The sequence below is a fragment of the Bemisia tabaci genome, chromosome 1, assembly GCF_918797505.1.
Source record: "Bemisia tabaci chromosome 1, PGI_BMITA_v3".
Lineage (NCBI taxonomy): Eukaryota > Metazoa > Arthropoda > Insecta > Hemiptera > Aleyrodidae > Bemisia > Bemisia tabaci.
Genome location: NC_092793.1, coordinates 42,875,232 through 42,902,740, shown reverse-complemented (window position 1 = coordinate 42,902,740; position 27,509 = coordinate 42,875,232). Strand labels below are relative to the sequence as shown.

General features: G+C 38.8%; 1 protein-coding gene across 2 annotated transcripts in view; it reads right to left on the bottom strand.

The window, feature by feature from the left end:
* LOC109039519 (ubiquitin carboxyl-terminal hydrolase MINDY-3 homolog) overlaps positions 1-27,509 on the bottom strand; it is a 111,824-nt gene that overhangs the window by 14,600 nt on the left and 69,715 nt on the right. For both annotated transcript variants that reach the window (XM_072301149.1, XM_072301150.1), the window contains exons 3-4: positions 16,453-16,715; positions 15,732-15,846 (exon numbers count right to left, since the gene is read on the bottom strand). In XM_072301149.1, coding sequence (XP_072157250.1) covers positions 15,732-15,846; positions 16,453-16,715 — 378 coding nt within the window. The remainder of the gene's footprint in view (positions 1-15,731; positions 15,847-16,452; positions 16,716-27,509) is intronic.

Below are 27,509 nucleotides of genomic sequence, written 5' to 3'. Positions count from 1 at the left end.
ATAAGTAAGTATCCCCCTTTTGAGATCTATATAAATGGACCAATTTCAGTAAACTTGGGCTTAAAATCTTCCTTAAGATATACCTACTGACATGGGGAGGCTACCGATTGTCCTCCTGAAATCGGATTCAAATTTGGCAGGGAGTTACAGTGGGGAAATAAAAGAACTCGTATTTTTTTTTATTCCCATACTCCAATACCCAGCCGCTTTTGAGTTATGATTCTTTAAAGTTGCTGCTCTTTCACGTCAGCAACGCGCTCGAGTTGAGCCAACTGTGCGCGCGCCTTTTAATATGCTCTTGTCAGTAGCATCCCAGGTATGAGAGTAGTCTGGCACAGTTGAAATGCATCTGATTTCGGTATCGGATATCCAGGGCTCGATCTTCGTCATGGCTGGTTACTTCTTATAACTGATTATGTGGTTTTTTAATAGCGTTATTACAGCAAATTATAAGTAAGTCACCTATTACAAATTATGGCGTTAATTATTTTTTCTTTTTCTTTATCATCTTCGTAAAACGATCAATCCATGTTATTGGTCGACTATATATTTCCAAAAATAATTTTTGCAAGGTATGTGCAAATTATACACTTACATTCAAAAGCACTTCATTCGAAATTCTATATTTCGTTCAAAATTCTATATTTCATTCAAATTCTATAATTACATTCAAAAGCACTACATTCAAAGGAAAAAAGAAAGGGGTAAAAGAAGAGGAGCCGATGAAAATTGTTTGCCAATGACGTGGATTGATCGTTTTACGAAAATAATAGAGGGAAATAGAAAATAATTAGCATTATAATTTATAAAGGGTGACTTACAATTTACTGTAATAACGCGATTGAAAAACCGCAAGACCAGTTATAAGAAGTAATCATCCGTGACGAGATTTGAGCCCTGGGCAACCAGCCACCACACCGGTGCCGTAGTTGGACGCACTGCCATTGCGCCATTCCATTTTCATGTCTGAGATGCTAGGATGCTACTCACAGCAAATTAAAAGGCGCACGCACAGTTGGCTCAACTCGGCCGTGTCGCTGACGTGGAAAAACGGCAACTTTAAACATTCATAAATCAAAAAAGATTGGTCATTAAAAAAAAAAAAAAAAAAAAAAAAAAAATACGGGTTCTTGTACTTCCCTATTCTAACTCGCCCTGCCAAAGAACCCGATCTGAGGAGGACAATCGGTAGCCCCTCTTCCCCTCCCCCTTGTGAGTTCAAGAAAACAAACCGCAACAAAATCGGACCTCATACGGCCGAACGTAAGCCGTTTGAACGCGCTGACATGCGCGCCGCTCCCGCCGGATCCGCGGGGATTATAAGTCCGCGAAAAAAGAGGAGCTTCTTTGCCAAAACTTCAGTCGTTCATCACTGACGAAAAATCAAATAAGTTATGCGTGGTATAAGGGGCTTGATTCACTTTTTCACATGGTCACGAGCTCGATCCAAGCAGGACACACCACTGGGGACGCGATACGATGATGCCTGGAAAATCGAATTGGTAAACACCATAATCCCGTAAATGGCGATAAAGCAAACCTTAAGACCACGGCTCGGAACGCAACTAGATCGCTGCTCTATTGTCTTATGCCTGATTCTGACCCTCGAAATTTCAACTGACGATAAGGCATTAAGAGTGCAATTCTTTTATTTTTTAAAGAAAAAAAAAATAAAAATCTTTACATCTTACATTTTCAGATTTGCGGTGAAATTTTAAGTGAGTTAGTGGTCAAACTACGGAAAATACAGGGTTATTCAAAAGTCACGCACCACTGGCCACAACTTTAGTTCTAATTATGATATTGACTTGTGGTTTAAGACGTTCTTCCTCATATCGAGGGGGAAAGTTTTACTTTCCAGTTTTTGATCCACTTGGGGGGAGGGGTGTAACGGGGAAATTTTCCCCCGTTTTTAAGTTTATAGATTGTCGAAAAAAAAAACGAGGAATAACTCCCGAGCGACCACGCTTGGCATCGCCGCGCCTGCGCCGGCGAGCCAAGGAAGAAATCAGCTGACGCTCGGCGTCCATCCGAGCACCGCAACGCGCCAATAGGGAGCGCTGCGACAATTCTGTCAATTTTTAAATATTTTTCATTAATTTAAAATTTTAAAAACAAATTGTATTTTAATTTTAACTGTATAGTTCGATAAAAGAAGTCGAGGCAAAGCCAACGATGTAAATTTTATATTTTTTTTTGATATATTGTATGCTCACAAAATTGAACGGAACTCGAGCACTTGCTTTTTTTTGAAATTTGTAAATTGGTGGCCTCCCGACCAGACCCATCGCTCACGGGGGGACGTTCCGATCCAGCAGACTGTTAAAGCGAGTTATCTAGTACGTCGATCGAGGTGCGGCGAGGTGAGCCTGCATTTCTCTTCTTACTTTGCGATTCTGGCTTGTTATGTCTGCGGTTGAAGCAAATAGGCGGTACGGTGAATAAAGCTCTACCGAAGATTTGCTCCAGCTTTGGACCTCTTGGGGTTTCGGTTGCGTGGGACGTGGTGCCCGAGCTGAGGTGCACTACCCCTGCAAACGTGATCCAAGAGTAGCGGCCTTTCCTCGGTGGAAAGCGCGGAGCGAGGTGCGCGAGTTGAGCTGCATCTCTCTGCGAGTTTTACTGAGAAAAGTAGTAGATCTTAGATTTGGTTGGTCTTAGAGATGTATTTTAATTTACCTTCCGAACCATTTTCCCTCGAGTTTCGATCAGAATATCCGTAGAATTTTAAGAATGAATTATATGTATACGTGGAAATTATTGATAAATCTCCATTTAAATAAATACTTGTAAGTTGGAAAACACGCTTTCAACCTTTAACGCAAGTAGTGAAGTAGTGGTGCGCGAGCTGAGCAGCATCAGACGGAACTCTGCTAAATTCCCTTTCCAGTTAAAATTTTCTCTCTCTCAATTTTCGATTTCACTCATTATTATTTTTTTCTATGGCGCCCGAATCCAGGCATCCCACTGAAGTTATCCGGCACCTCAAGTAACGTTGGCATATCTTATACCAGAGGACGTATGTGCCTCTGATGTCCTGGACCTGCTTCGCAGAGAAGGGGGATTTGCCTCGTTACAAAGTGGCAGCCCGCGAACTGGGACTTTTCTTTTTCAAAAATTTGTTTTGAGACTATTTTCCACACAAAGTATTAAATTTTTATTTCAATAAATGATGAGAGAACATTTAGAAATTCTGACCGAAATTCGATGATGTTTATGTTTCTTATCTGTATTACTTTTGAACATGTTTTATTTCACAAACAATTTTTAAGGTATTGAAGTTGTGAAAAATTGAATAAGCAGATTTCAATTTTTTTTGAAAGGTACTTGTTGCCAAATTTAATTGAATTTTTTTAAATTTTTTTTGAGAATTCGTGGATTGCACGTTTCAACCGGTTCTTTTCCTAGTGTTGATTATTTTATCCTGCAAAATGGATACCGAACGTAAAGAGTGTTAACACACATTTTATTAAGCTTTTGTGATTTTAGATTTGTATTGTTTTAGTACTTGGACCGAAAATTGATTACATACAGTCATTTTATTATTGGGCATCATTATTAGGCAACTTGTGTGTACACGTTCCAAATACTTTTGAGAATTTTTCTGTGTGAAGTAGCGCAATGATAGCTGCTAACGAATTTAAGGTTGATTTTTTTTTCTAATATTTTAAACGTCTATTATTTTATTTTTAAAAAAAATCAGTCCACGCGAAAGAAATTATTTTGAAATTAAAAGTATTTCTTTGGAGTTTAAAGTTTTCTAACTTATGTTTCTTGAGTGAAATTTTTATATATAGCTTTAGAGCATTATTTTGACTTAGCAACAATGTTTTTTAAATTTAACTCTTGTATTGAATTCGTTTTAAAGTTTAAGGGTTCTTATGAGAAGATCTAGAAATTTTTCCAGGAGGCTTATTTTTTTTTAAAATATTTTGCCAGTGTTGTCAATTTTTTTCTCCTCTCTATGCTTTATGTCTTTGAAATTGTCACCACGTTTTGAAGGATTTTTTTCGGATGTCGTGCGATTTGGTAGGTTTCATTTATTTTTGTTGTTGGGAGAGCAAATTTTTTTTTTGTGTGTCGAACTGGTGCGATTGAGTTTGGCGAAAATTGTTATGCCATGCACCAGCGGCCATTCTTGGTTGTAAAATGTATTGCAGATCCAACGTAGAAATGAACCTCAAATTTTTAAACTCGCAAATTTTGAAATGACATTTACAGATATTTTTGAATTAGTTTCTTTTAAGTCCGTACCATTCTGTTCTTTATATTTGATTTTAGTCTGAGAAATGAGTATCCTGAAAAGTAAGTTCTGGATGGATTTCAGTAGGGTTTAGGGTTTACCTACAAAGTCTTGGAATGTTGTCCCCGGTGAAGGTTTATTTGGAATTACCGCTTTGTGGAATCTTCAATGACCCTGACAAATCTGAGAAGTTTGATTGTGGTGCTTTGGTTCGGTGGATTCTGACAAAGTTACTAAGCAATGGGACATTCCGGTTGTAATTCCAGTGTCTCAACTCATTTTTGTGTAGTTTGGGAGTCCGATTTTTTTGTGTGGAATTGGCCACCTTATGGATTGCTAGGTTCATGGATTTGACTAGCTAAGGTGTTTCGTCCAATCTCCCTTATTTGAGGACTCTGCAAACAGGTTTTCGAGTTGAGCTATGTTTGGTTGCTGCGAAGTATTTGCGAAACCCCAATCACCACGATTTGTTGTTTACATGGTTCATAGAGATTCGTTCTCACAAATAAAGCCGGACACATGAAAGACTAAAACCATTTGGAATAAACTATTTCAGTAAGGATTAAGTACTTTAAGTCATCATTTAAAACTCCGACCGGCTGTTCAGTTTCTAAATTATGTAACAATCCATTTTCTTCGATTTTTATGCTAATGAACTGCTCTCTTTTATGTTTCACAGAACGTTTTGTAAACTTCCCTCCTAGGAAAATTTTCTAGCCCGCATTTTTTTTACCATAATTATTTTTCTTTTAATTCCTGGAAAAGTCAGGTGGATTCCTTTTGAATTGTTTCAGGTTTGCCCTAAAATTAGTTGTCAAACCCAAATATGGTTATGTATTGTACATTTTTAGGCTTTCATTCAGCAGTAAGATGCTGCCTCATGTGCTTTCATCCATTTTTCAACTCTTTTCCCGATTCCCGAAGGGGAGGAGATCTGTAACGGGGAAATTTTCCCCCGTTTTTAAGTTTATAGATTGTCGAAAAAAAAAACGAGGAATAACTCCCGAGCGACCACGCTTGGCATCGCCGCGCCTGCGCCGGCGAGCCAAGGAAGAAATCAGCTGACGCTCGGCGTCCATCCGAGCACCGCGACGCGCCAATAGGGAGCGCTGCGACAATTCTGTCAATTTTTAAATATTTTTCATTAATTTAAAATTTTAAAAACAAATTGTATTTTAATTTTAACTGTATAGTTCGATAAAAGAAGTCGAGGCAAAGCCAACGATGTAAATTTTATATTTTTTTTGATATATTGTATGCTCACAAAATTGAACGGAACTCGAGCACTTGCTTTTTTTTGAAATTTGTAAATTGGTGGCCTCCCGACCAGACCCATCGCTCACGGGGGGACGTTCCGATCCAGCAGACTGTTAAAGCGAGTTATCTAGTACGTCGATCGAGGTGCGGCGAGGTGAGCCTGCATTTCTCTTCTTACTTTGCGATTCTGGCTTGTTATGTCTGCGGTTGAAGCAAATAGGCGGTACGGTGAATAAAGCTCTACCGAAGATTTGCTCCAGCTTTGGACCTCTTGGGGTTTCGGTTGCGTGGGACGTGGTGCCCGAGCTGAGGTGCACTACCCCTGCAAACGTGATCCAAGAGTAGCGGCCTTTCCTCGGTGGAAAGCGCGGAGCGAGGTGCGCGAGTTGAGCTGCATCTCTCTGCGAGTTTTACTGAGAAAAGTAGTAGATCTTAGATTTGGTTGGTCTTAGAGATGTATTTTAATTTACCTTCCGAACCATTTTCCCTCGAGTTTCGATCAGAATATCCGTAGAATTTTAAGAATGAATTATATGTATACGTGGAAATTATTGATAAATCTCCATTTAAATAAATACTTGTAAGTTGGAAAACACGCTTTCAACCTTTAACGCAAGTAGTGAAGTAGTGGTGCGCGAGCTGAGCAGCATCAGACGGAACTCTGCTAAATTCCCTTTCCAGTTAAAATTTTCTCTCTCTCAATTTTCGATTTCACTCATTATTATTTTTTTCTATGGCGCCCGAATCCAGGCATCCCACTGAAGTTATCCGGCACCTCAAGTAACGTTGGCATATCTTATACCAGAGGACGTATGTGCCTCTGATGTCCTGGACCTGCTTCGCAGAGAAGGGGGATTTGCCTCGTTACAAAGTGGCAGCCCGCGAACTGGGACTTTTCTTTTTCAAAAATTTGTTTTGAGACTATTTTCCACACAAAGTATTAAATTTTTATTTCAATAAATGATGAGAGAACATTTAGAAATTCTGACCGAAATTCGATGATGTTTATGTTTCTTATCTGTATTACTTTTGAACATGTTTTATTTCACAAACAATTTTTAAGGTATTGAAGTTGTGAAAAATTGAATAAGCAGATTTCAATTTTTTTTGAAAGGTACTTGTTGCCAAATTTAATTGAATTTTTTTAAATTTTTTTTGAGAATTCGTGGATTGCACGTTTCAACCGGTTCTTTTCCTAGTGTTGATTATTTTATCCTGCAAAATGGATACCGAACGTAAAGAGTGTTAACACACATTTTATTAAGCTTTTGTGATTTTAGATTTGTATTGTTTTAGTACTTGGACCGAAAATTGATTACATACAGTCATTTTATTATTGGGCATCATTATTAGGCAACTTGTGTGTACACGTTCCAAATACTTTTGAGAATTTTTCTGTGTGAAGTAGCGCAATGATAGCTGCTAACGAATTTAAGGTTGATTTTTTTTTCTAATATTTTAAACGTCTATTATTTTATTTTTAAAAAAATCAGTCCACGCGAAAGAAATTATTTTGAAATTAAAAGTATTTCTTTGGAGTTTAAAGTTTTCTAACTTATGTTTCTTGAGTGAAATTTTTATATATAGCTTTAGAGCATTATTTTGACTTAGCAACAATGTTTTTTAAATTTAACTCTTGTATTGAATTCGTTTTAAAGTTTAAGGGTTCTTATGAGAAGATCTAGAAATTTTTCCAGGAGGCTTATTTTTTTTTTAAAATATTTTGCCAGTGTTGTCAATTTTTTTCTCCTCTCTATGCTTTATGTCTTTGAAATTGTCACCACGTTTTGAAGGATTTTTTTCGGATGTCGTGCGATTTGGTAGGTTTCATTTATTTTTGTTGTTGGGAGAGCAAATTTTTTTTTTTGTGTGTCGAACTGGTGCGATTGAGTTTGGCGAAAATTGTTATGCCATGCACCAGCGGCCATTCTTGGTTGTAAAATGTATTGCAGATCCAACGTAGAAATGAACCTCAAATTTTTAAACTCGCAAATTTTGAAATGACATTTACAGATATTTTTGAATTAGTTTCTTTTAAGTCCGTACCATTCTGTTCTTTATATTTGATTTTAGTCTGAGAAATGAGTATCCTGAAAAGTAAGTTCTGGATGGATTTCAGTAGGGTTTAGGGTTTACCTACAAAGTCTTGGAATGTTGTCCCCGGTGAAGGTTTATTTGGAATTACCGCTTTGTGGAATCTTCAATGACCCTGACAAATCTGAGAAGTTTGATTGTGGTGCTTTGGTTCGGTGGATTCTGACAAAGTTACTAAGCAATGGGACATTCCGGTTGTAATTCCAGTGTCTCAACTCATTTTTGTGTAGTTTGGGAGTCCGATTTTTTTTGTGTGGAATTGGCCACCTTATGGATTGCTAGGTTCATGGATTTGACTAGCTAAGGTGTTTCGTCCAATCTCCCTTATTTGAGGACTCTGCAAACAGGTTTTCGAGTTGAGCTATGTTTGGTTGCTGCGAAGTATTTGCGAAACCCCAATCACCACGATTTGTTGTTTACATGGTTCATAGAGATTCGTTCTCACAAATAAAGCCGGACACATGAAAGACTAAAACCATTTGGAATAAACTATTTCAGTAAGGATTAAGTACTTTAAGTCATCATTTAAAACTCCGACCGGCTGTTCAGTTTCTAAATTATGTAACAATCCATTTTCTTCGATTTTTATGCTAATGAACTGCTCTCTTTTATGTTTCACAGAACGTTTTGTAAACTTCCCTCCTAGGAAAATTTTCTAGCCCGCATTTTTTTTACCATAATTATTTTTCTTTTAATTCCTGGAAAAGTCAGGTGGATTCCTTTTGAATTGTTTCAGGTTTGCCCTAAAATTAGTTGTCAAACCCAAATATGGTTATGTATTGTACATTTTTAGGCTTTCATTCAGCAGTAAGATGCTGCCTCATGTGCTTTCATCCATTTTTCAACTCTTTTCCCGATTCCCGAAGGGGAGGAGATCTGTAACGGGGAAATTTTCCCCCGTTTTTAAGTTTATAGATTGTCGAAAAAAAAAACGAGGAATAACTCCCGAGCGACCACGCTTGGCATCGCCGCGCCTGCGCCGGCGAGCCAAGGAAGAAATCAGCTGACGCTCGGCGTCCATCCGAGCACCGCAACGCGCCAATAGGGAGCGCTGCGACAATTCTGTCAATTTTGAAATATTTTTCATTAATTTAAAATTTTAAAAACAAATTGTATTTTAATTTTAACTGTATAGTTCGATAAAAGAAGTCGAGGCAAAGCCAACGATGTAAATTTTATATTTTTTTTTGATATATTGTATGCTCACAAAATTGAACGGAACTCGAGCACTTGCTTTTTTTTGAAATTTGTAAATTGGTGGCCTCCCGACCAGACCCATCGCTCACGGGGGGACGTTCCGATCCAGCAGACTGTTAAAGCGAGTTATCTAGTACGTCGATCGAGGTGCGGCGAGGTGAGCCTGCATTTCTCTTCTTACTTTGCGATTCTGGCTTGTTATGTCTGCGGTTGAAGCAAATAGGCGGTACGGTGAATAAAGCTCTACCGAAGATTTGCTCCAGCTTTGGACCTCTTGGGGTTTCGGTTGCGTGGGACGTGGTGCCCGAGCTGAGGTGCACTACCCCTGCAAACGTGATCCAAGAGTAGCGGCCTTTCCTCGGTGGAAAGCGCGGAGCGAGGTGCGCGAGTTGAGCTGCATCTCTCTGCGAGTTTTACTGAGAAAAGTAGTAGATCTTAGATTTGGTTGGTCTTAGAGATGTATTTTAATTTACCTTCCGAACCATTTTCCCTCGAGTTTCGATCAGAATATCCGTAGAATTTTAAGAATGAATTATATGTATACGTGGAAATTATTGATAAATCTCCATTTAAATAAATACTTGTAAGTTGGAAAACACGCTTTCAACCTTTAACGCAAGTAGTGAAGTAGTGGTGCGCGAGCTGAGCAGCATCAGACGGAACTCTGCTAAATTCCCTTTCCAGTTAAAATTTTCTCTCTCTCAATTTCGATTTCACTCATTATTATTTTTTTCTATGGCGCCCGAATCCAGGCATCCCACTGAAGTTATCCGGCACCTCAAGTAACGTTGGCATATCTTATACCAGAGGACGTATGTGCCTCTGATGTCCTGGACCTGCTTCGCAGAGAAGGGGGATTTGCCTCGTTACAAAGTGGCAGCCCGCGAACTGGGACTTTTCTTTTTCAAAAATTTGTTTTGAGACTATTTTCCACACAAAGTATTAAATTTTTATTTCAATAAATGATGAGAGAACATTTAGAAATTCTGACCGAAATTCGATGATGTTTATGTTTCTTATCTGTATTACTTTTGAACATGTTTTATTTCACAAACAATTTTTAAGGTATTGAAGTTGTGAAAAATTGAATAAGCAGATTTCAATTTTTTTTGAAAGGTACTTGTTGCCAAATTTAATTGAATTTTTTTAAATTTTTTTTGAGAATTCGTGGATTGCACGTTTCAACCGGTTCTTTTCCTAGTGTTGATTATTTTATCCTGCAAAATGGATACCGAACGTAAAGAGTGTTAACACACATTTTATTAAGCTTTTGTGATTTTAGATTTGTATTGTTTTAGTACTTGGACCGAAAATTGATTACATACAGTCATTTTATTATTGGGCATCATTATTAGGCAACTTGTGTGTACACGTTCCAAATACTTTTGAGAATTTTTCTGTGTGAAGTAGCGCAATGATAGCTGCTAACGAATTTAAGGTTGATTTTTTTTTCTAATATTTTAAACGTCTATTATTTTATTTTTAAAAAAATCAGTCCACGCGAAAGAAATTATTTTGAAATTAAAAGTATTTCTTTGGAGTTTAAAGTTTTCTAACTTATGTTTCTTGAGTGAAATTTTTATATATAGCTTTAGAGCATTATTTTGACTTAGCAACAATGTTTTTTAAATTTAACTCTTGTATTGAATTCGTTTTAAAGTTTAAGGGTTCTTATGAGAAGATCTAGAAATTTTTCCAGGAGGCTTATTTTTTTTTAAAATATTTTGCCAGTGTTGTCAATTTTTTTCTCCTCTCTATGCTTTATGTCTTTGAAATTGTCACCACGTTTTGAAGGATTTTTTTCGGATGTCGTGCGATTTGGTAGGTTTCATTTATTTTTGTTGTTGGGAGAGCAAATTTTTTTTTTTGTGTGTCGAACTGGTGCGATTGAGTTTGGCGAAAATTGTTATGCCATGCACCAGCGGCCATTCTTGGTTGTAAAATGTATTGCAGATCCAACGTAGAAATGAACCTCAAATTTTTAAACTCGCAAATTTTGAAATGACATTTACAGATATTTTTGAATTAGTTTCTTTTAAGTCCGTACCATTCTGTTCTTTATATTTGATTTTAGTCTGAGAAATGAGTATCCTGAAAAGTAAGTTCTGGATGGATTTCAGTAGGGTTTAGGGTTTACCTACAAAGTCTTGGAATGTTGTCCCCGGTGAAGGTTTATTTGGAATTACCGCTTTGTGGAATCTTCAATGACCCTGACAAATCTGAGAAGTTTGATTGTGGTGCTTTGGTTCGGTGGATTCTGACAAAGTTACTAAGCAATGGGACATTCCGGTTGTAATTCCAGTGTCTCAACTCATTTTTGTGTAGTTTGGGAGTCCGATTTTTTTGTGTGGAATTGGCCACCTTATGGATTGCTAGGTTCATGGATTTGACTAGCTAAGGTGTTTCGTCCAATCTCCCTTATTTGAGGACTCTGCAAACAGGTTTTCGAGTTGAGCTATGTTTGGTTGCTGCGAAGTATTTGCGAAACCCCAATCACCACGATTTGTTGTTTACATGGTTCATAGAGATTCGTTCTCACAAATAAAGCCGGACACATGAAAGACTAAAACCATTTGGAATAAACTATTTCAGTAAGGATTAAGTACTTTAAGTCATCATTTAAAACTCCGACCGGCTGTTCAGTTTCTAAATTATGTAACAATCCATTTTCTTCGATTTTTATGCTAATGAACTGCTCTCTTTTATGTTTCACAGAACGTTTTGTAAACTTCCCTCCTAGGAAAATTTTCTAGCCCGCATTTTTTTTACCATAATTATTTTTCTTTTAATTCCTGGAAAAGTCAGGTGGATTCCTTTTGAATTGTTTCAGGTTTGCCCTAAAATTAGTTGTCAAACCCAAATATGGTTATGTATTGTACATTTTTAGGCTTTCATTCAGCAGTAAGATGCTGCCTCATGTGCTTTCATCCATTTTTCAACTCTTTTCCCGATTCCCGAAGGGGAGGAGATCTGTAACGGGGAAATTTTCCCCCGTTTTTAAGTTTATAGATTGTCGAAAAAAAAAACGAGGAATAACTCCCGAGCGACCACGCTTGGCATCGCCGCGCCTGCGCCGGCGAGCCAAGGAAGAAATCAGCTGACGCTCGGCGTCCATCCGAGCACCGCGACGCGCCAATAGGGAGCGCTGCGACAATTCTGTCAATTTTTAAATATTTTTCATTAATTTAAAATTTTAAAAACAAATTGTATTTTAATTTTAACTGTATAGTTCGATAAAAGAAGTCGAGGCAAAGCCAACGATGTAAATTTTATATTTTTTTTTGATATATTGTATGCTCACAAAATTGAACGGAACTCGAGCACTTGCTTTTTTTTGAAATTTGTAAATTGGTGGCCTCCCGACCAGACCCATCGCTCACGGGGGGACGTTCCGATCCAGCAGACTGTTAAAGCGAGTTATCTAGTACGTCGATCGAGGTGCGGCGAGGTGAGCCTGCATTTCTCTTCTTACTTTGCGATTCTGGCTTGTTATGTCTGCGGTTGAAGCAAATAGGCGGTACGGTGAATAAAGCTCTACCGAAGATTTGCTCCAGCTTTGGACCTCTTGGGGTTTCGGTTGCGTGGGACGTGGTGCCCGAGCTGAGGTGCACTACCCCTGCAAACGTGATCCAAGAGTAGCGGCCTTTCCTCGGTGGAAAGCGCGGAGCGAGGTGCGCGAGTTGAGCTGCATCTCTCTGCGAGTTTTACTGAGAAAAGTAGTAGATCTTAGATTTGGTTGGTCTTAGAGATGTATTTTAATTTACCTTCCGAACCATTTTCCCTCGAGTTTCGATCAGAATATCCGTAGAATTTTAAGAATGAATTATATGTATACGTGGAAATTATTGATAAATCTCCATTTAAATAAATACTTGTAAGTTGGAAAACACGCTTTCAACCTTTAACGCAAGTAGTGAAGTAGTGGTGCGCGAGCTGAGCAGCATCAGACGGAACTCTGCTAAATTCCCTTTCCAGTTAAAATTTTCTCTCTCTCAATTTTCGATTTCACTCATTATTATTTTTTTCTATGGCGCCCGAATCCAGGCATCCCACTGAAGTTATCCGGCACCTCAAGTAACGTTGGCATATCTTATACCAGAGGACGTATGTGCCTCTGATGTCCTGGACCTGCTTCGCAGAGAAGGGGGATTTGCCTCGTTACAAGGGGGTCGGGGGGCAACTCAAAAATTTCAAATAGCCACCCCCCTCATGATTAGTGGTGTATGACTTTTGAAAAACCCTGTATGCGATTCTGCAGTATAATGTGAAAAATACTTCATCTGCTGAATTTGCGACTTACTGGACACTATCTCTGTTGCATATCACATATCATAGAGAAATATAGCTGATTATACTCTGATTTTTTTTTTTAGGCAGAATGTAAGTTTACTAAGAGAGTTAAAATCGAAGCAGATTTTAACAATTATTTTTGGAGCTCCAGTAGTCCAGAGGTACGGCGAAAAAGCATGACGAATTGAGATCCGCTGAGGTCGCGCGCCCGCGCGGTCTTAGATTTAATTGAGACCGGTATCGGCCGAGAAAGGGTTGCGTTGTTGCCAGCGTGTGCTAAAAAAACCTCAGGTGCAGACATCACCGTATCGCGCCCTCAGTGCAATACCGAGAGGAAAGCTCATGGATACTTCGCGGGCAGAAGTCCTTCGGCTGACTGGTGAACAAAGTGTGGACGGCATGTTTGATCTCTTCCACGGATTCGAAATGAACTCCCCAGAGTTCAGCTTTCAGAAAATGGAAAAAATGGTAGTCCGATGGTGCCGAATCAGAGAAGTAGGGAGGGTATGGGAATACTTCCCATTTGGAAGCAACAATGTGATCTTGAACAATGTGAAGCGCGCGGTAACTTCATGATGAACACTGCCACTGAACCATTTGTTTTCCGGAACCCATAAAAGTGACCTATTAAGGCATTATTATCGGTGAATCTTTCATGATATCTTCTTACCTATGTTCGCCATGATTTTAAGGTCAATGCAGCTTTCGTGTCCCACTTGCAGGAAAAATCCAAATAATTACCTCAAAAAGGTGATTACAGAACAACTGGCTCCGATTTTGTTGCGGTTTGTTTCGTTGAATTCAGTACATCTTAAGGAGGATTTTGGGCTCAAGTTTTCTAAAATTGGTCAATTGTTATAGATTTTAGAAGGGGGAGGGCATATTTACTTATTGAACGCCCCTCGCATAATGTGTTAGAAATGAACACCAACTCTTACTACTTAAAAGCTGGTTCAAATAAATCCCATCTTTGACCACTACCACAAATAGTATCTGCTGCTGCCACTTATTTGGGTCATATGGAAACTCCTTGAAAACATTTCAAATTTTCTCTTTTAGATACTCTCTTATCTCAATGGCTTCAATTAGAGTTTTTTTTTTTTAAAAACTTTGATCTTCTCTTCTACCTAGCGAGTATATTTGAGGGGCTTGGAGGTCACGGCGCATAAGTGCAGTTTTAGAAATTCGAGACTAGAGATTACGGCCCAGCCCTAACAGGTGAGATACCTACAAGATAACAACTGGACCTCACTAAAAGCACAGACGGTAAAAACAGGAAGGAACGGCGAAGGGGAAACAGAAATCAAGACCATTTCGTGATCTTCTGTATTAAAAAAGGAAGGATGGATGGAAATAAAAATAAAATTGTGTGCTCAGAAGCATGTTCTGAATAAAAATTGAGTTGTGCATGTTTTTTGGTGGTTGAAGGTGACGTCTATCAAAATACCAAGCGATTTTGTCTGGAAGTCATTTGACGTGGAGAAAACAGCGAATGGGATAAGAGCATTTTTCGTTTAGATGGGATAAGAGCGACCTACCGTCACTTTAAGCCCAACTGCTGGCCTCAATTTGGCTTAACTAAGCTGAAAATTTCAGAAGATGTTCATGAAGGTGTGAGTAAAGTTTAAAGGTATTCCGAGCTCTCTATAGGTCCGAGAAAAATCCAGAACTTTAAATTCGTTTTTTTCGAAATAATAAAAACTGCACTTATGCGCCTTGTTTTCTAAGCCCCTAAATGGAAATTTCGAGCAAAATTAAAGTTATCAAAGAATATCGGAGAAAGTTCTCGTCCTCAGGATTTTACATTTTAACCCATATGGTTCATGGGATTCGTCCCGGGGAAAAATCTCATTTGTGAGGTTGGGAAAAATATTTAGTTAGTCAATAATAGTATCAAATGAGTCCTTGTGGAGTCCTAAAAATGATTATGAGAGAAGCTGAGAAAGATTTGTTGGTATGCTCAACGGTGAAAGAGCCCAGAGGTTTCGTTCCTGCAATTCGAACTTGGGACAAATTCCATTAAACTTCCCGTGGAGACAAAGCCTAATTTGCCTAAAAGCCAAAGATCCAGTGCCTGCAGGCACATAACACATAAATGCAAGAGAGAGATTTGTACAGATTTGAAATACTAGCCTCAACTACCTCATTCCAGTGTGCATTTTAAGTCTCTAAGCTTAGGCGTGGTGCCCTTACCCCAGTATTGGACCATCCCTTTTCTTGTGTAATATAGTAGCCAGAGGTAACCCTCTATGGCATGGAGTTCCTTATCAGTAACACCGCATTTTTTGGTTTTTTAAAAATTGAATTACTCTCGTTTGGTATGATGTTGCAAATTTTCATCAGTGTTGGTTTTTTTTATAAAAAGGTAGGCAAAAAAATTTTGAGACTAAATGTTTTACTGAAGCCACAACATAGATTTGTGTCCCCCAGAATCCATGATCCAAAATTAATTCATGCCATAGAGTATAAAGGATATCAAAATTGTTTTATGATTTAAAAACAGTTAAAATTCCATTGCAGTGCATGATAAAAATTGCAAAAGAGTCAAACTAAATCGTTCGTCAATCGGTTGATGGCAAGCTCAGATGGGACAAGCACGTAGACAAAACGATCAATGCAGGCAAATTCAATATGATGTGGCAACAATTACCTTTGTTGACATAACAGAATATAAAAACAACAGAACACCGAACGTCCCTCTTAATAAGTCTATTCGGTCTAAATAAAATGCTTCGACGTTCTCTGAAGTATCAATATTCACAGCTCTGAAACAAATATCAAAGAAAATTAAAAAAAAAAAAAAAAAAAAAAAAAAAAAAAAAAAAAAAAAAAAAAGTGAAAAAAGAGCCCGGCGCGGCGGGAACAAAGAGAACCTATAATAATCTGGATAATAAAATGTTTGCGTCCATTTTTTGTTAACTGTTTGAATTGAAAAAATAACCTATAATAATCTGGATAATAAAATGTTTGCGTCCATTTTTTGTTAACTGTTTGAATTGAAAAAATATTGACTAACAGTTTGTGAATTTTTTTCAAAGCTAAAATATGATGACCTTGTTTTCTTCCGGTAGAACCTTTACTATCTATGGTAAATTCAGCCAAATTTGACTCGTTCTCAACAAAAAAAGCTAGAGATAGGAGATGAAATGTTAAGAGGCGCAAATACAAGGTCGAAGCAGGGTTTTGGAGAGTCCGCGAGGGTAGTGATAAGGGGGGGGGGGGGCAAATGTCTTTGAACTTAAGTTTTTGAGTCCCTATGAAGACTTTGGATAGGTGCAGTGAATGGCTGTAGGAAAGAGCAATTTAGCATGCTTACACTAAACTACTCGAAGTATTAGAAGATCCTTAACAACTGAGTTAGAAAAACTTACCTCAGTTGGGAGTGAAATTGATTATAGTTGAGTGGATTTGGGGGTTTTTCTGGATTACTAATGCTATTTGATTTGACACATCCTTCAGATTCAGAATGTATCAGCCTACAGATAGCCTCATCAGCGACTGGTATCTGGGCGTTCAACCCTGATAAGGATGAAGCTTCGATGTGTACAAGAGTAAATTTGTTATTATTAGAGGCTTGGCGTAGAATATCACATGCAGCTTTTATAAGTAATTTATTTGCACAGTCTGAATCAACCTGGAAAAAATTTAAAAGACAAAGAAAATTATTGCGCAATAATTCATTTTTTTATAAACAAACATATCTTTATGAGTAATATAAAAGGGAGATAAGTACATAGACTACTTATTCATAGACTCACCCATCACGCTCGCCAAGGTGAGGGAAACGAAGCTCCGCTGCAGATCACATCTTCGACGCTCGTCTCTCGGCTTCCGGTGGTCGGAACGGGTGCAAACTAATAGCGTTTCGGCGGGTTCGGTGCCTAGGGAATGCAAAAACCACAATTTCCGCGATCCTTGCATATTCGTGCGCGGTAAACCGTGGTCGGTCGAAACAGAGTTTTCCCATAAACCCATGGTGGTTGGCGAAAGAAAGGTTGGAAGTGCGAGTGTAGTCATGAAGCTGTTGTAAGCTGATTCTTGACATTCATAGACAAAAAAGACTAAACCATGAACTGCTCTTATTAGTGGAGGTGGGTAGTTGCAACAGACAAAGGAGAAAAGTAATTGACTATAATAGTAGGTATAGTATGAAAAGTAATATACTAATAATTTATCATAGTCATAATTCAATTTTGACGTTTCGACTCTTTTTCATTTTACGTATCTGCTCTCAAAGCGATCGTACTAGCTACTGCTACTACCTGGCAATTGCCATGTGTGTAACGGTTGACGAGGGGGTGCTTGTAGTTTGTCGATTATCCTCTCATAGAAACGATCATGTTAGTAAGTGAAACATGGCTCCAAGTTGACGTCATCAACGTAGCAGAAGTAAGTAAAATAATAGAAAAGTAAGTAACTCGGGAACAAATCATTTCCCAAAGGTTAAATGAAAAGAGGCAGATTCAGAATTTCGCAGTAAATCACTTCGACTGTTTTTAGTTCACATCGCGACGATCGCCTGGAGAGGAGATACGAGAAACGGAAAAAATCGAAACGTCAAAATCGAAAAAATTAAATTATGACCATGATGAATCATGCAACTATCAAAACAGCATCGATGTACTCGTAGAGAATATTTTAAGACACATTTTAGCGCACATCCCAACACTTACACTCAAGCTGTTCGCGAGATATCGAGTTTTAAAGTTTTGCCGGAGTGGCAACTTTGCCCTCTTGCCCCTTCTCCTGATTATCCGAGTGGCTGAAATTTCGCCCAGGCATCGGGAGCACTTAGTACAACATCTGAGCAAAGTTTAAGCAGAATCCAGGTGGGGAAGACGGGGGCAAAATCGGCGTTTTTTGAGCAACCTTTTTCCAGAACAATTATTTTACTTACTTGACGTCAACTAGGAGCCATGTTTCACTTACCAACATGATCGTTTTTATGCGAGGATAATCTACGAACTACAAGCACCCCCTCGTCAACCGTTACACACATGGCAACGATCGCTTTCAGAGCAGATACGTAAAATAAAAAGAAGTCGGAACGTCAAAATTGAATTATGATATGATAAATTACTAGTACATTACTTTTTATACTATACTATTATAGTCAATTACTTTCCTCCTTTGTCTATTGCAACTACACCCACCTCCACTAATAAGATCAGTTCATGGTTTAGTCTTTTTTGTCTATGAATGTCAAGAATCAGCTTACAGCAGCTTCACGACTACACTCGCACTTCCAACCTTTCTTTCGCCAATCACCGCGACATCCAGTCGATTATCCGCTTCGATAAAGCGGCAGCACAAACTCGTATCCCCGACCGAGCGACCGACTGACCGACCACGTACCTTCAATAAACCTTGGTCTTGTGCAAGACCAATCCACACAGGTCAGTCATTGCGCATCTTTTTGAAAGCCACTTCCCCGCCCGGCCCTAACTCGGCGGCACTCAATGCTACGTCACAATGGGTGCTCCCTTAAGAAATACATTGCAGGCACTCAACACTACGTCACTGCGCAGTAGAGTACGAAAACTCGTCCTCGGCAATGACTTTCGCGGCCCTTTTTTTTACCCTCCTATCAATGTTGATTTTATTTTTCCCCTAAAAAATTACGATATGAGGTATACTTTACTTGTCGAATGAAATGAATTATGTTTTTGATGAATAAAGAAAAAAATAATTTTTTGAAGTCAAAATAACGCGTTTTGCAATGACTGATTAATGAAACATTGCAGTAAAACAACGAATAATGATAATCGCAGGTCATCATTAAAAATAGCTGAGGAGTCAGGAATCGAACCCACGTCTTGAAAAATGTGAATGTTCCCAGCGTCTCAGACGACTCGGCCACCGCTCTTCTTGGGTCACGGAGAGCGAATCTTGTGTTGATAAGTAAAGCTGTTGCGCAGGCTACTCAGCCACTACTGCGCAACCTTCTCGGCCACTGTACAACCTCCTCCGCATGGCGACAGCAGTTCCGGAGCAATCTGTAAATTCGCTCACTTTCATAACGTGATTGTAAAAAAACCTGGGTCCTATTTCCAAAATCTGATTTGAGCGGGCTCATTTAGGGCCAATTACCTGTCGATAACCGCAAAAATCATGGAAATCGGCCCGATAGAACGCTCACACGAACTATGACAAAAATATAAATTTACATTGTTTAAATGGGAGAATTCGCAACTTTACCGCGTAATATAAAAAAACCGGCGCTCCGCTTCGCTCCGCGCCGGTTTTTTTTTTGGGGGGGGGGGGGGTGTTCGCCCCCCAAGCCCCCCCAGGACAGCGCGCGTCTTTTCGGAGTCGTCTGCACGTCTAGTTTTTCTTCTTTTTAAGTGTCCCGCGCATCCACCGCGGAAAGAAGGTGTATTTCCCGAAGTGGGATTTTTGTGGGCCGCTTGGGCCGCTGTGCCACGAACAGTTCTTCCAAAAACTTTCTTCACCTGACCCACTGTGCGACGCGCAGCTTGTCCAAAATCTTCCTTCCCCTGAACCACTGAGCGACGAAAAGCTTGTTCAAAAACTTCTTCCCCCTGATCCACTGTGCGACGAAAATTTTGTCCAAAAACTTGTTCCCCCTGACCCACTGTGCGACGAAAATTTTGTCCAAAAAATTCTTCCCCCTGACCCACTGTGCGACGATCAGCTTGTTCAAAAACTTTCTCCCCTGACCCTCTGTGCGGCCCTGCTCCGGCCGGCTCCCCTCATGCCGCGCACCCCTCGCCTAAAACTTTCAAAGCTCGCCATTTTAAAACGGCTCGGCCGATTTAGCTCAAATTCAATACCAAACCAGTCCTAGGGGAGAACTATCACCCGTAAAAATTTCAGCTCAAAATATTCATTTTCGCTCGAGTTATCGAGTGGACAAGATTTGACCTTCCCCCACTTTCGAGCCCCACCCCTCAAAATCTATTGCCTCAAATTTCAATTTTTTCCCGCAGAATAGTAGTTCTAATGAGTCTCTACTAAATGCAAAAAAATTGGTCAAAATATCTTTCAACGTAAGAAAGATATAACTACTCAAAAATCGAAAAATCTTAAAAAGGCGGAAATATATATATACATATATGAATTTGATTGGCATATATTTTCGTGATCTACGACCCGTGATCGGTGCTCTTCACAAGGTCTCGGGTCTGGGTCCGACATCATGGGAGAATGCAATAGTGTATTTTCTTCGGAAAATACACTAAAAAACCTGGATCATATTTTGAAAATCTAAATAGAGTTGGCTTATCTAGAGACAATTTCCCTTCGATAGCCGCAAAAATCATGAAAATCGGCTTGGTAGAACGCAGGAACTAAGCGTTACCAGTTATGCAAAATTAGAAGGTCTCGGAGCTTATAGTATAGATTTCAAAGGTTGGGCTGCTGCGTGTTGATATGGAACATCGATCATTCATTTTGGTAATCGTTCCCTTTTTTTCGTGTAGAATCCGCTATTTTGCTTCTGACGTTAGGTGCAGGTACCAAATTTTTCACATATATTGAATCTTAATTTAAGATGTCGAAAAGCGTACAGCTATTTTTTTTTAAAAAATGCTGGTTAGGTATCTCTCAGCTCTGCGCACTGATGTGATGAATGAAAATTAGAATTTCCATTGCGATTTTTTTGCAGGTTGTCTCCCATGTCCCTCTAACTTTTGACCACATTGAGGGAAGTACGTGAACCTAGAGGGATGTTCCTAGGTCAAAAATTTTAAGAGAGCCCCTTTGGTAGGATAACGGACCCCAACTTGGTTTATTTCACATGGGGTGACGCCCTCTATGATACTCCGTTCAAAAGAACACACGGGGTTATCCAAAAGTCACCTACCGCCCCTGTAACTTTTTTCTTAATTGAGATAGAAGTTTGAAACTTTGGCAATGTTCCTCGGTCTAAAGTAGCGACTTTTTGATCCCCCAAAATTGTGAAGGGTGGCCCTCCTAAGGGGGGGGGGGCGGGGGCTACCTTTTTTTTTTTTTTTTCAAATGGCAACCCCCCCTTTGTGATACCTCATTCGAAGGATAATAAGAAAAGAAAATTTGTGGCGCAAACCGCAGGTCAAAGTGTTAATTTTTGACAAAATGGCGCCCGGTCCAAGTTCAAAATGGCGGAAATTTGGCATCTCCATTTCTTATCGGCGGATTGGTCTGAAACTCAGTATCATAGGGTTTTTTGGGATCGAGATAAAGCGTTGCAAAGTTTGCATGTTGGAGTCCTAAAAATCTGCATATTTTGAAGGTTTTTCTCTCAAAAACCAACTTCAAAGTAGACTTTACAATACTTACAAAAGGCGAACCTGAAAACATATGATTAAAAAATCCCTAGTTAAAGTTTTGAATTGTGAATGAGCCTTTTACGGCAATACAACGTTGCAAAAATTATTTTTTACCTTTACAAATACTTATTTTTTAAAAGCTTTGTCCTGTAACTGTATTTTGAGGCATAAAATAAACAATTAGTGATACTCGTGGATGCTTAGTTTAACTTATGTCAGTAAACGATCATTTTAGGTAAAACATCGTTGCAAAGTATCTACAGGGTTATCCAGAAGTCACCTACCACCCCTGTAACTTTTTCCTAATTGAATCGGCTCATGCGAAAACCGCTAATGTCCATTTCCTCTAATTTTGAGAGAACTGCAAAAAACTGTAGGAGCCTTTAAAATGCGGAATTAAAAAATGTTCAGAAGTTAATTATTACAGGAGAGGATTGTAGAAAAGGATCCCCAACAGTTTCCAGCTCCTCCTCTGTCTGGGACGGAATAATTAAAAAGAAAAGACTCTGGACATTAGCGGTTTCCGCATGATTCGCGAAAATCTCCGAGTTTTGGAACCGTTTGATACTTTAAAAATTCATTCTAAAGATATTAAAACGGTAGATTATCATTCAAATAAAGTTGTAAAACTAAAATTCTTGACAATTATTGCGGCACTTAAAGCAAGTTTCATCACGAAACGACCAGCAATAAACTGGACATTAGCGGTTTTCGCATGATTCGTGCACGGTCGATTCTAAATAATCTAAAACGCATATTTTTCAGTATGCCTTTTGGGTATAAAAAGTTACCCTTACGTATTTTGATGCGCTGGATCCGATTATGACCTCCGTTTTTTCCTCTTACCCTCAAATTTCCCGGAAAAGCCGATTTTCCTAGGAAAAATTACCATTTTGGGGCATTTTCAGTGTTTTTCCGACTGCTATTCCCTGCATAATGTAGGTAAAATGTTTCGTAGCTACGAGATTCAATTATGCCGATGTCTTTTTAACTGATGAGTCCGGAAATGACCTTAATTTTTCCGGAATTAATTTAACCACCCATCATTTTTTCGGAAAAGTCGGTTTTCCTAGGAAAACGCTCTTTTCAGATATTTTTTCGATGATTTTTCTGCACTAAGGAGTTTCAGAAATTTTCCGGTAGGTGATAACGAATTTCTAAGGTCATATTCAGGTTTTTCAGCTCAAATTACAAGAGAATCGATGTACCACACATGCGGAAAATGTTTTGAATCTCCCTGGAAGTAGGAACAGTCCGGAAAAGCTTTTGGCCCGGAAAAATCGGACCTTCTAGAAGACAAGGGGGTTGTCAAAGATGAGTGAAGGTCAAATTCAAGTTAAGTGCCTCTTAATACAGCAAGAAAGACTTAAAGAGCATCTCGGAAAATTTCTGAAACTCCCTAGAGCAGAACAATCATCCCAAAAATATCTAAAAAGAGCGTTTTCCTAGGAAAAGCGACTTTTCCGGAAAAATGATGGGTGATCGGAGAAATCTGAGATCCTATTTGAATTTAACAGATCAAAATACAAAGGAACCGATGCATCACATGTCGGAGACATTCATACAGTGAATTTTGAATAAACTTCGATCCGGCAAAGCTTTTACAAAACACAATTTTAGGTTCGTAGACTCGGCTTTACCGGAAATCTGAAGTGTGATAGAAAGAAACCGATGTCATATTTGGATTTAGCAGCTCAAAATAAATGAGTAACATGCTACCACGGGCCCAGGAAAATTTATAAAAATACATTGCATGCACGACAAATATGCGTCGGATTTGCTCATTTTCCCGGTGCGGTGGCGTTTGCAGACGTGGCGTTTGCGGATTCCCATATTTTGACGGTGGCGATTGCGGACATGCGGAACAGGGCCGGTGGACTTTGCGGACAGGAGAATTTCGGCGGTGGCGATTGCGGACGGAGGGGTAGGCACCTACATATGCTGCCCCCCACCCCTGCGCTGTATATTAAAGAGAAAAATTACCGGAGAGGCTCTGGATTCCTTGCCGTGGATGTAGAATGAAAACAATATTAGTATTAAACATTAGTATTATATTAGTATAAGAACATATGAGCTGTGAACATACAGTAAATTTTTAAAAACAGGCACATCAGAAATCAAGAAACTGAAAAATCGTCAGTTACAGTTCATTTTTAGGATGAAAAACATGTTGTAAATTCTAGTCCAAAATTACTGAAAGTCAAAAAATTACAACGAAAAATGGAAACATATCTTAATTTTTTGACTTTCAGTAATTTTGGACTAGAATTTACAACATGTTTTTCATCCTAAAAATGAACTGAAACTGACGATTTTTCAGTTTCTTGATTTCTGATGTGCCTGTTTTTAAAAATTTACTGTATGTTCACAGCTCATATGTTCTTATACTAATATAATACTAATGTTTAATACTAATATTGTTTTCATTCTACATCCACGGCAAGGAATCCAGAGCCTCTCCGGTAATTTTTCTCTTTAATATACAGCGCAGGGGTGGGGGGCAGCATATGTAGGTGCCTACCCCTCCGTCCGCAATCGCCACCGCCGAAATTCTCCTGTCCGTAAAGTCCACCGGCCCTGTTCCGCATGTCCGCAATCGCCACCGTCAAAATATGAGAATCCGCAAACGCCACCCGATTCTTAGAATCCGCAAACGCCACGTCCGCAAACGCCACCGCACCCACTTTCCCAGGATAAAGTTGCTTTCCCGGAAAACTGAGAGGTGAACGGGAAAAATTAAGGTCATTTCCGGACTCATCAGTTAAAAAGACATCGGTCTAATTGGATCTCGTGCTACGAAAAATTTTACTAACATTATGCAGGGGATAGCAGTCGGAAAAACAACGAAAATGCCCCAAAATGGTCATTTTTCCGAGCAAAATCGGCTTTTCCGGAAAATTGGAGGATGATGGAAAAAAACGGAGGTCATATTCGGATTCAGCGCCTTAAAATGCATAAAGATCACCTAATTTCGTTTAGGAGATATTTTTTTGTTTTGGTCTGTTGTACAGTATAATGAGGCATAAAACGAAAGATGGACATTAGCGGTTTTCGCATGATTCGGACCACGCCCTCCCCCCCCCCCCCCCCTGAAAAGGGCTTCAAACCTAAGGAACAAATATTTTCACCACATTAATGATTGTGTCTGACCTCCGAGAGTATTTTAACCCAAAAATCTCAAAATTGAAAATAAAAATGGACATTAGCGGTTTTCGCACGAGCCGATTCAATTGCGATAGAAGTTTAAAACTTTGGCAATGTTCCTCGGTTTAAGATAGCAACTTTTTGGTCCCCCCAGAATTTTGGGGGCGGGGTCTGACTTTTTTTTCAAATGGCAACCCCCCTTCTGTGATATTTCATTCGAAAGATAATAAAAAAAGAAAAATTTTGGCCTAAACCGCAGGTCAAAATGTTGATTTTTGACAAAATGGCGGCCGGTCCAAGCTCAAAATGGCGGAAATTTGGCACCTCTATTTTTTATCGGCGGATTGGTCTGAAACTCAGTGTCCTAGGGGTTTTCGGGACGAGAAAAACGACTCTGGCATTAGTTTTCCAGAAAAGTCATTCCTTCTCAAAATGACGGCGGTTAAAATGGCGGTTTAGACTGGGAAGTGGATATTTAGGCTGCTTGTCGTTAGATTTGTATGAGATCCGGGGGTATTTCGGCACGAGAAGAACGAATCTTTCATTGGATTTTTGAAATTTTGAAAAACTTTAAGATGGCAGCGAAAAAATGACGGGAAATCCTTATCACGGCTATATACAGATAGATTTGCACGAAAGTCGATATTCTGGTGGTTTTTAGCTCGAAAAAAATGAAGCTATCATTTGATTTTTGAAATACTAAATACCTTAAAAATGGTTGCAGAAAAATCGGTGTTATGGCCGGTGATATGGATTTGTCGTCATTTTTTCACCGCCATTTTTAACTTTTTCGAAATTTCAAAAATCCAATTAAAGATTCGTTCTTTTCGTGCAGAAATACCCCCAGATACCAAGTTTCATGCAAATCCAACAATAAGCAGCCTAAATATCCACTTCTCGCGCTAGGCCGCCATTTTGACCGCCGCCATTTTGAAAAGGACCGACTTTTCTGGAAAACCAATGCAAGAATCGTTTTTCTCGTCTCGAAAAACCCTGTGATTCCGAATGAAACGCCAATCTGTCAATAAACAACAGAGATGTCAGATTTCCGCCATTTTGAACTTTGACCGGCCGCCATTTTGTCAAAAATCAACATTTTGATCTGCGGTTTGCGCCAAAAATTTTCTTTTTGTATTATCTTTTGAATGAGGTATCACAAAGGGGGGGTTGCCATTTGAAAAAAAAAAATAGTTAGCCCCCGCCGTCCTTAGGGGGGGGGCCGCCCCCCAAGATTTTGGGGGAACCAAAAAGTTGCTACTTTAGACCGAGGAACATTGCCAAAGTTTCAAACTTCTATCTCAATTTGGAAAATAGTTACAGGGGTGGTCAGTGACTTTTGGATAACCCTGTATAAACTCGGTAACAATATATTTTCCAAAAACCAATCGTTTTTTGGGACTGACTTCAGCTCTTAATATTTTGCCTTGACATGAGGTGTGATACCCATTGATTTTGTCTTCAATTTTAAAAAAATCACGATTCGTAGAGTTCTATGTTGTAAGCTTGGCAACGCTGTATCACGACCACTGAAAGTATTCCTATGACATAAATGATTTACTTCATTTCTCAAATTGTGATAAAATATCTCCGGACGTCGCTTTTCAAACAATTAACTTAAATAGATCAATATTTTTAAAGTTTGAATATATGAACTTGGCGACGTTGTATCGTTAAATCTATACTTACGTTTGCGGTAAAGATATTTCGGAAGACTTATTTTATCAGAAAATTGCATCTAAACCCAAAATTAATTCCTTTGGTGGTCACCAAGTTCGATTTTGAATCCAGAATCTTTAAAAAATGAGCATTGTTAACAGGTCTGTAATGTCAACTTTGCAACGTTGTACCAACCGAATTAGCAATTTTGCCGTATCAGTAGAAATGTGCATTCCATAATAACACTGACTGTTGATAAAATGTCACAAAATATCGTAAAATATCCAATGGAATTGTTTACAGAAAATAAGATACTTGAAAATATGAGAATTTTTTAAGTTTAAATGTGCAAACTTTGCAACGCTGTATCTCCGAAACCAGATGTAAACTTAAGCTATAATTTTTACTATAGACTTAAGACATCATAAGGTGTCATTTCGGCCACGTTTGATTGAAATCCCGGGGTTTTCGAAAAGAGGGCAAAAAAGGTTCTTTATTGGGAGGCTCCACCGAAAAAAAAAGGAAGTTAAATTAACATTCTGAATGTAAAAAAAGTGTGCGAGAACTTATAAATGCTGAATTACCCGCCACAGCACTTAATTTTACATCTTGGCATTGCTGAAGTAACTGCTGTGGCAGGTATTTTAGCATTTTGTAAGTTCTCGCACACTTTTTTTACATCAAGAATGTTAAATTAACTTCAATTTTTTTTCGGTGTCTTTCATTTCTTAACCCTGGATACAGGGCAAGCCTAAAGTAGGTAACTGAAAAGTGTCCGTAACTTTTGAACGAATAGAGAAATAGAAATAGAGAAAATTTTAGAGATAGCAGAAAAGAATAGTTTTGACAAAGGAGATATCAAGAAATTGAATGAAAAAGTGAAGCGGAGAATCCTAAATAAGGAAACATCAAAGTTAAATATAGAGAAAGCCGAGATGAGGTTTAAGAAATTCTCATACCATCAAAAATATGCCCCAGCTTTTCATAGGATTTTTGAGAAGTTCAACATAAAACTAAGCTTCACCAATAGGTTCCATGTTGCTCAACAATTCAGCAAGAAGATTGAAAACAGAAGCCCTGACAATGAGGAGAAAGGTATTTACCAAATAAACTGTACAGAGTGCAATAAAGTCTACATCGGACAGACCAGCCGCTCACTGAAAGTGAGAGCCCAAGAACATAAAAGATGTGTTAGAAATAGAAAAACAGAGAAATCAGCAGTAGCCCTACACTACTGGGAAGAAGGACACGAAATATCGTTTGAACCGAAACTGCTAAAAGAAAGTCACTGAGAAAAATAAACCAGACATATGGGAAAATATTTACATGTACCAAAACAAGAACAACATTTTTAATAC